The 10,025-nt window shown below is 55.5% G+C and overlaps 1 protein-coding gene across 1 annotated transcript; it reads left to right on the forward strand.

Moving 5' to 3' along the window:
• Positions 1 to 4,468: 4,468 nt before the first annotated feature.
• SAXO5 (stabilizer of axonemal microtubules 5) lies at positions 4,469 to 10,025 on the forward strand. The gene is made up of 9 exons (XM_045774395.2): positions 4,469 to 4,483; positions 5,704 to 6,277; positions 7,257 to 7,363; positions 7,449 to 7,549; positions 7,768 to 7,880; positions 7,988 to 8,097; positions 8,451 to 8,655; positions 9,209 to 9,294; positions 9,798 to 10,025. Exons 1-9 carry the CDS (start codon positions 4,469 to 4,471, stop codon positions 10,023 to 10,025), a joined length of 1,539 nt encoding a protein of 512 aa, XP_045630351.2.

Here is a 10,025-nt window from a genome sequence, read left to right on the forward strand (position 1 = left end):
TGACCTGCTTCCCTTTTTTTTTTTTAATTGTGGTAATATTCACGTAAGAGTCACCATTTTAAGATGTACAATGCGGTGGCATTTACAACACCCACCTGTATAAACATCACCCCTTTCTAGCTTCAAAACATTTTCATTACCCTCAGAGGAGACCCTGTAATTCTGGCAAGCAGTTAATCTATCCCTCCCTACCCCAGCCCCTACCCTCCACCATCTGCTTTGTCTCGGTGGGCTTACCCATTCTGGATATTTCCTGTAAATGGAATAATGCGATATGTGACCATTTGTGTCTGGCTCCTTTCACTGAGCACCATGTTTCCAGGGGTTTGTCCACATTGTAGCTTATATTAATACTCCCTTCCTTTTGTGGCTGCGTAATATTCCCTGGTATGGATCCACCACATTTCATTTATCCATTCAGCCACTGATGGACCACTGGGTTGTTTCCACATTTTGGCGACTGTGAATAATGCTGCTATGACCCTGGGTGTGCGTGTCTCTGTTCAAGTCTCTGCCTTCAACTTCAGTCCCTTTGGGTAGATACCCAGGAGTGGAATGGCGGGGTCATATGGTAGCTCTATGTTTGACTTTTCAAGGAACCACTAGACTGTTTTCCACATCGGCTGCACCATTTGACATTCCCATCAGCAAGGCACAACATTCTCCACGTTCTTGCCAACGCTTTTATTACTGCCTTGTTATTATGGCCATCCTGCTGGGTGGGACATGGTATTTCACTATAGCTTTGTTTTGTATTTCCCTAATGACTCATGATGTTGACTGGTTGCCTTTTGCAAAATATTTCCCCTTGATTTCAACTTCTATGACTTCCTGCCTCGCTCCCTTCTTTCCAACCACCCTGCCTTCCTCCTGGTGCTAGAAGTTACAGTACGCTCCTGCCCCAGGGCCTTTGCATTGGCTGTGCCCTCTGCCTCAAATGCTCTCCCTCCAGATTCCCGCATGGCCCCCTCCCTCACCTCCTCCCCATGTTTACTCGAACATCATCTTCTCATTGGACCTTCCCATTACACCCTCCTGGGCACTTCCTACCCACATTTCCTGCTGCCTATTTTCCTCCTAAGCTTGGAATACTATCTGACATAACTATATCGCTTCTTCATCTAGTTGCCTAGTTATTTGTCTCTCAACAGAATGTGAGAACTTTGATCTGTCTTGGTCATAGCTATGAACCCACAGTCTGGCACAAAATAGTTTCTTAATAAGTACCATAACCTGCAGGGCTCAGCTCCCCACCCAAAGCTCTGTGCTCAGTCTCCACCCACACGATCCTCGGAAACCTCCCTCTACTCCCACAACTTCTCTGCCCCCTCTTCACTGGCCTCCCCCTCATGCCTCTTTAATCCTGACCTGACTTCTGCTCCCACCTGCCCCCTGGACACTTTCCCTGTGCAACCCCAACCCCACACTCAACATGTCCCAGCATCATCCGGAACATCTTGCTCTCCCCTGTCCCCATCTCAGGGCTGCCCTGCCAGTCACAGACCTGGACATTGTCACCCCTTTCTCTCCACACACATCCCTCCCACATCCCAACAGTCACCAAAATGTCACTAGAATCCATCCACTTCTTCCTGGCTCCCAGCCCCCTCCATAGGCAGCCCCTCTCCTCTCCCCAAGCCCTGGACTCCAAGCCCCACCTCCCCCAGGTCCACCTTCCCTACATCTCAAGATGGGGAGTCAAGAGACTCTTTAACTGGGGGACTGGGTGGCTCAGTCGTCAAGCGTCTGCCTTCGGCTCAGGTCGTGGTCCCAGGGTCCTGGATTGAGCCCCGCATCAGGCTCCCTGCTCGGCAGAGAGCCTGCTTCTCCCTCTGCCTGCTGCTCCCCCTACTTTTGCTCGCTCTCTCTCTGTCAAATACATAAATAAAATCTTAAAAAGAAAAAGAGAGAGAGAGACTCTTTAACCCCCACATCTGACCACAGCCCTCCTTGCTTAAGACTTAGGGACAGGCATCTGTGCGCCCCCACCCCCTAGCTAGGGACACTGTTCCTGCAGCAGAAAAATGCCAAACCAAGCCCAAGGCCTGCAGAAGAAGAGGGTCTTGGGCTGTTCTGCTGCTGAGTGGCTAGATCCCTTCTCTTGAGCCCACGCTGTCCCGGACAGCTTCCGCAATGGCACAGTGCGTCTCTCTGAGTGACTGCTGAGCTCCAGGCCCTGTGCCAGGCACCAAGCACACAGCACTGAGCCTTGCAAGCCCTGCCCAGCCCTCCCAGCATCCTCTGCCATCTGGTTAGGGCCGAGCTTGACCTTTGAGAGAGAGACGGGAGCTAGCCTGGCGTTCACAGCTGGCCTTGTTGTTGCTAGGAGCTGGCCTGGCAGTCCCAGCTAAGCCCTGGTGTTCTCCTGCGGGACATAAATAATTTTGCGGAATGCCAACAATGGACAAGGCCACTCCGTGACCGTGCTGGAACAAGACAAAACACACTCGCTCCGCGACCACGTCTGAATGCAGGCAAAACATGAGCATTGTCCAAACCACAGCAGCAACCAAACATTCCCTTTTCCTGGACAGTCTGTGTGGCTGCTGTTCTTTTACCAATGACAGCTTTATTCTTGCTTCATTCCTTAGACTATCTGATAAAAACTAAGACCGTCAATAATAGAATTACCTCTCCGCCTTTGCTTCCCAACAGCATCGAGGATCCACCTCCTGGGTCCTTCTTTTCCCAGCAGGCAGAAGGACTAGGCTGGAATGTGTATTTGCAACAACCTGGCTGGGCCCTCAGCTGGGCTCCATGCAGGGGAGCCAGTGATGGGACCTCAAACCAGTGGACAAAACAATAATTTGCTTGAATTTAGTGAGAAGAAACCCACTCAGTAAGTAAGTCCTAGAGAGGTATTAGCTAACGTTACAATGACAGTTGTATTGCAGTGTGAATGTATCAAATTAATACCTTGTGAATCTCAAACACAGGCAATGTTATGTGTCAATTAAGAAAGAGAGAGAAAAGGAAAGGGAGAAAGGGAGGGAAGGGGGGGTGCCTGGGTGGCTCAGTGGGTTAAGCATCTGCCTTTGGCTCAGGTCCTGATCCCGGGGTCCTGGGATCGAGCCCCACGTCAGCTGAGCTGGGGAGCCTGCTTCTCCCTCTCCTCCCTGCTCCTGCTCGCTCTTACTATCTCTGTCTGTCTCTCTCAAATAAATAAATAAAATCTTTAGAATAAAAAAAGAAAGAAAGAGGGGCGCCTGGGTGGCACAGCGGTTAAGTGTCTGCCTTCGGCTCAGGACGTGATCCCGGCGTTGCGGGATCGAGCCCCACATCAGGCTCCTCCGCTATGAGCCTGCTTCTTCCTCTCCCACTCCCCCTGCTTGTGTTCCCTCTCTCGCTGGCTGTCTCTATCTCTGTCGAATCAAAAAAAAAAAAAAATCTAAAAAAAAAAAAGAAAGAAAGAGAAAGAACCCATTTTGTAGCTGATTTGGGGTCATGAACTGGGGCCCTTGTATCTTTATTTCACATATTGGGGTTTTTTTTTTAAGAAATTGTTTTTCCATGTTAAAAAAATGTTATTTATTGTGATAAAATATACATAACATGAAATTTACCATGATAACTATTTTTAAATGCACAGCTCAGTGGCACAAAGTGCGTTCACACAACCACCCCCACCCTCCATCTCCAGAACTTTTCATCTTCCCAAACCTAAGTTTGTCCCCATGAAAGACTGACTCCCCCTTTCCCCCTTTCCTATTATGGTATGTATTATTTTCATACAGGATCATCTCAAAAGGGAAAGTCAAATTCCCCACCAGTAAGAGCATGAGACTTCCTTGAACCTCCCCGGAATCACGGAAGAGAAGCCTGTCTCACACCCACGGAGCCCCAGGGAGGGCGTTCTCCCCCACCCCCGCCGTCACAAGTAACAAGCTTGAATTTGTTCAGACCCACAGATGTGTTCCTGAAGGTCTTTGGGCTGGGAGGGCACTGACGTCCTTAAGGGTACCTTGGAGGTCTGTGAGCCCTGGGATGACACTAAGCATTGCAGTGACCCAAAGACCAAAGACACTGGCTGGTCCTGTGCGGGGGAGTGTCAGGAAGCCGACCAGCAGGAAAACTTTGGGAAATGATAGTAATGAACACCAGCAGCCTACTGCCTCAAATCCTCACCGCTGCTTTCCGAAGTGGTTACCATTCTCAGCCCCATTTTCTAGATGACAAAACTGAGGCTTCGAGAAGTCCCGTCACTTGCCAAGCTCTCTAGAGCTCTCAGGAGGCAGGATCCTCTGGTCTCATTCCTGATCTTCCTCCCTGCTGCCCTCAAGAGTTGCTGGGGGACCATTGTGACAGCACCGTCTCGGGGGAAGCTCTTTGGTCACAATGGGCAGGGCTGGACCACACCAGGACGCAGCCTTGGAAGGAACATGAGAGCATCCTCTGGGAGACTGGGGACAGAGGGAGTCTCAAGGGTCAGGCCGGTTGCCAAGCGCAGCTTCTAAGACTCATTAGTCCCATGCCACCCCTTGAGGTAAGTACCTTATCCTCATCCCTGTTGTGGAAGCTGAAGCTCACAGGAGCCCAATTACTTATTGAAGGTGACCTAGCTAGTAACTTCCGTTCTCAGATTCTCCATCAACTATCTGAAGACTTCTCAACTCTCAACTCTTTTCAGTGCCAAAATGATCAAAAAAGCAAACATAGACACTGCAAACCTGTGGTCTTGTTACAACGCTTGATGCCTGCTTTCTAAAGAGGTCAACAAGAGCTAGCTGTGATCTAGGCAGGGGTGAAGCCTGCGCTAGGGGTGTGGTGGCACCCTCGGAGCTGGTCTCTGAGAGGCTGGGAGGAGAGAGAGGGGGAGGGAGACTCCTGCACTCTGAGCAAAGGCAAGTAAGTCCCAGTCAGCTAAGTGGGGGGCCGACAGCCGGAAGCTGGAGATCAGGGAAGTGGAGTGAGAGGTGCCTAAGCCTCAGAGAGATTGAGGATAGGAAGAGATCCCAGAGGACAACTGCAGAGGTCAGGAAGCCCCATGAGGAGGTGTGTGGCAGAGATGGGACAGTGGCCGGGACTGCGCAGACATTGGAGGGGAGAGCCATGGCCTTGACCACTGACTGAGGGTGAGGAGAGGGGGCTCCTGTATCAGACAAACTGTAGAACGCAGTGGTTCATTCTGCAGCCCTTCCCATTGCTCACTCTGCACTGGCCCTCTCTGGGAGGGGCCTTTGCACCTGCTGTTCCTTCTGCCTAGAATGCTATTCCACCAGGTACCCAAAAGCTCCTCTCCCACTTTTTTGGGTCTTTGCTCAACTGTCATCTCAGTGACACCACCCTATCTAAAACTGCAACCCTCCCATCCCCACCCCCATCCTCCTACCCTGTGTGATGGTTTTTACCCACAGCACTTAGCTCCTTCTCCTAACTCGGCAATTGATAGTAGTACATTTATTCAGTATTGTCTGTCACCTCCTCGCCCCAGTATTAACTCCACAAGGGTACAGCTCTTGGTCTGTTTTGTTATCTGATGTTCCCCCTTCCAAGAACCTAGAACAGTGCCTGGCACACAGTAAGCGTCAAATGAATGATGACAAATCTCTACTTTCCCTGGGGGCAGGCACGGGGGCTGCGCCTGTTTTTTTTACAATGTCCCCAGCCCCGATTGCCCCGTGCCTGGAACACAGGAAGGAGTAAAAGGCAGCATTGTCCTCAGGCGGGCACTTGCTCAACTCCCGGATCTCCGCCCCCTCACAGGTGGCGCCTTGTCCCGCGATGGCCGCGGTCGCCCCGCTGCCATGCCCGATGTCCCGGCTGGACTTCCTCAAGGCCTCGCACTTTGCTCTGGGGCCCGACCCGCGGCTGCACGTGGGCGCCATGCAATCCACTTCGCATCGGGACTTCAGGGCCCATCCAGGGGGCACCCGTGCCCCGCAGTGCCAGGACCCGCCCTGCGGGTCCCTCTTCGCAAAGGACGCGCGCTGGGTGGGCACCGAGCTCGGGTCGGAGACGCACTGCGCGTACGCGCCCCCGTCGCCATCCGCGCGGTCGGGGACGCGGGGACGCACCCTCGCCACGCAGGCCAGCAACTTGAGCGTGCACCCGGATCCGCGCGTCCGCACCAGCCTCTCCACGGTGCGCGCGGACTTCGGCTGGCCCGAGCCGCCGGCGCGCGCGAGCGAGCAGATCCGCGGCGCGCGGCTCATCTTCGACCGCGACTCGGTGCCGCCTGGCGACCGAGCCAAGCTGCGCATCCCGCCCACCACCTACCAGGCGTTTTACCCGCCCCACGACCCGTGCCCGCAGCCCCGCGCGCCCTGCTGCCACCTCGGTGAGCGCGCCCCCGGGCGGCCAGCGCTACTTGCCAACCGCGTGGTTCTCCAGGCGGGCGGGGGTTCCGCGCCCTCCCCCGGGGGACATTTGGCTAGGTCTGGAGATCATTTTGGTTGTCGCGACCCGCCGAGGGGGTGCTACTAGCAGGGAATGAAGGGAGGCCAGGGATGCTGCTAAACTCCCTCCCGTGCACAGGACAGCTCGCCCCAGTAAAGAATTACCCAGCCCCTAATGTCAATGGTGCCGAGCCGGAGAAAACCTGGAACGTCCCTGAGCCTCCGTTTCTATATTCATAGAATGGTACAGCTCCTGAATTTTTTAAGGGCCTGTGCCATGGGCAGAAGTCATGAATGGTGGTTTGGAATCAGACAAATCTGCTATGTACCCACCCCAGCAAGGCCACCACAGTAGTTACGGGACTCTGAGCAAGCCGACCTCTCCAAGCCTGGATTTTCCGCCGTGCAACAATAGCGCCCCACTTCATAGGAGCAGCTGAAGCCAAGGAGCCCAGAGTGCATTGATGCCCCTGGCATCGAGCGAGCGTTCCAAAAAGAGTAGCTGTCATTTGTGTGATTTCCCAATTCTGTGACTGCAGGGGACCCGCTGGTAGACATCAGTCAGAGTCCCTCCACACTGGACTCAGGGATTGTCAGATCTGGACTTGACTCAGTTCTGGTTTTGAATTTCTGTGACTTCTGGCAAGTCATTTGGCCTCTCTGAGCCTCAGGAAGGCTGTCCGGTGGGGAGAATATGAACCCTGCAAATGAGGTTCGAAGCACTTAACCTAGATGCCGGGTTCAGTGCTTGGTAGTTTCTTGTTATCATTCCTTGTGTTATTTTTGGTGTTTTCACCGCAGCCCTCGGCCGAGGCTAGTCAGGACCGCCCAGCTCCCCTCTTCAGCAAGGACTTGCATCCCCGTGGGCCTGAGGCTGCGGGGGCTCAATGCCCTTCTCTGTCTGCTCTTGCTCATCCGCAGGGGGCCTCAACCCCTTCAGGTGGGACCACAGGGGACAGGACGATGGGACCTCCTACCAGAGACACTTCCAGGCCCTGCCGAGCCCACCGGCCTTGATGTGTAAGAGGGTAAATCAGGTGGGGCTGGTGGTGCTGGGGAGGGCAGCGATAGGGGCTGGGTGGTGTTGCCCTTCCCACCTCTGTCCGCCCACAGGCCTTCTCCAGTGTGCAACTGGGAGACTTCAAGATTGGCTATGGGCCCATGTGTTCGGAGCAGAAACAAGCCTACAGGCCCCAGGGTCTGCCCCCAGACAGGTACAAAAGGACGGTGGCCTTCCACCAGGACAGGGTGAAGAGCTCTCAGTGATATGTGGACTGTGCCACCCAAGGCTCTGGGGCCAATACCGTGCCTGTGAGGTCTCCGGCACCTACAAGCAAGGCTTTCCCACCATTAGCACCCCACAGCTTGGCCTTTGGGAAGCCTGCCCCTCCCCCATTTCCCGGGAGTTGCAAGAATCCCCCCTGATCTGCAGGTATGACAAAGCCCAGGCCGCAGCCCACATCCACTATGTGAATATTCGTCCTGGAGATGGCCTGTTCCATGACAGGACCACCAAGGCTGACCACTTCTATGCCCGAGAGCCAGGTGAGTCTACTGCCAGCCCTGCCCTCCCCTCCCCTCCACCCCCCAAAGCCCCCGTTTTCCTACAGGGGCCTCCCAGGTCTGCTCAGCACCTGTTCTACCACTGGCAGAGCGTTTTGTCCTTCACCATGACCAGACTCCAGCATCCCACATCCTGGAAGGAAACTGGTGCCCTGGTCCAGGCAGCCTCACCACCTCCATGCATTTCTTCCATGGCCAGGTCAGCAGGAAGGGGGAGGCCTCCCCCCCACCCCGGGGGGCTCATTAGGGAAAAGGGTTTCCCAGGCAGTACCGATAGCAAGTGCACAGGCCTTCAGGTGGGAGTGAGCTTGACATATGTGGGGGCATCTCCTGGGTCTATCTGCGGGATCTAGGGTTAAGTCACTTAACGACTGGGAGCCTCAGTGGCTCTGTCTGCAAAATGAGATACGGTGCCTACTCCCAGCACCAGCAACGTGGGGCCTGGAGAGGGTGTGAGCTATCCAAGGTCGTATAGCGCTCATCTCTTCTCTCCATCCGGGTTTTGGGAGATCCCGGACACGGGAGCTTCCCAGATACCGTGTGGTCTTACAGCCGCCGCCCGTGACCAAACCACCCAGCCGCCACGCGCTTTACGAGAAATTGAAGAGTCACGTGCGCCTAGGGGACTCTTCGCTGCTCGAACAGTTCTTCCAGACCTCCACGGGCACGGACTATTGCTCCCGTGCGACGCCGGAGAAGCCGCAAAAAGCGCCCACTCTCCACTTGCTGCGTAGCAACCTGCCCTGGGGCACCGACGGTGAGCGCGTTGGGGGATAGGAGCAGGGCACCCTTCCCCGCCGCAGCTCTAACCCCGCCCCGGCCAGTTTCGCCCCGCCCACTGCCCGATTCTGGCTCCGCCTCCTGAAGAGCGAGATTCCGCCCCCCCCCCCCCCCCGTGGACTGAGATCCCAACTCTGCCCCTGGAAACCCGCCGCTTCGTGGACTTGACTCCCCTGACCACCACCACCACCATCTCCGCCACGGCACCGCCCCCTGCATGGCCATAGGCCCGCCCCTCTCCGTATCGGCCTTCTCCCGACTCTAACCCCTGCTCTTCTGTCAGACTCTGGCTCCTCCCCCTCGCCGACTTGCCCGCCCTACCTGCCCCCCCCACTGGTCGGCGCTTGCCACGCCCCTGGCTCCTCCCTCCGCCCCGCCTCCTAATCCGGCCTTCGCTCCAACTTCAGCGCGGGCTCAGGCTTCGACCTGAAGTCCCCCTACTCCATCCTTAATCTCACACGTTCCTGCCCAGGGGCCATGCCTCTCCTCTCTCAGCCCCTCAGCTCGACTACCCCCACCCAAATCTCCAGAAACAGACTTTTTAACCATGAACCAGAAGATGCTGAAGCCTCATAATACAGCTCCGGCCTCCGTGACTGAGGAAATGCTACAGCGGGTGAGGGACGGGGAAGGGTACTTCCCTGCCCAGGTAACCCCCAAAATCAGTGCAGCTTTATCTCAGGATGGTAACACTGGTACCTCAGGCCCAGACTTAGTGTCAACTCCTTTCAGGGTCTCTCTAGGGTGACCCCAGGGACAGGGCCATCTTAATATCACCCCAGCCTCAAGGTCATCCCTAGCTCACCTCCAGAATCATGTCATGGTCAGCTCAAGGACACCTTTATATCACCAGCCACAATTATACCCCCAGCTGAGGGCTAGCTCACAGTTGCCAAGGGTCATTGCAGTCCTGGGGTCATTCCAGGGGTCGCCGGTGTCTCTCCACCTTTCTCCTCCAGCTCCTGGGTCAGCCCAAGCCGGAGCACCTTTTACCCACCTCCTCAGAGCCCAGTCATCAGCCTTTGCTGCTCCGAGGGTGGTATGGAGACCATGGGGTGGGCCGGGTAGGTCAGCCACCCTCCAGGCTCTCCTGCCCGGCTGCCCACCCTGTCTCCACAGTGCAAGTACAGCCACATTGAGCCCCCGCTGGGCGGACAGCGCTTCTTCTCAACCCAATATGAGGATGAGTTTGCCTCCAAGTACCACGGCCCAGCAGTGCTGAGATTGGTCAATCTCCAGGACAGCCATGTGCCTCTGGGCTCCCCTCGCCAGTGGGGCTGTGGGGGTGGGAAGGGAGACCCTTGGGCCCCTCCAGCCCCCACCTACCCATGCCCTAGCCAGCAATAA

This window comes from Ursus americanus, chromosome 14 (genome assembly GCF_024610735.1).
Source record: "Ursus americanus isolate L20-20 chromosome 14, mUrsAme1.1.p, whole genome shotgun sequence".
In the NCBI taxonomy this organism is placed as follows: Eukaryota; Metazoa; Chordata; class Mammalia; order Carnivora; family Ursidae; genus Ursus; species Ursus americanus.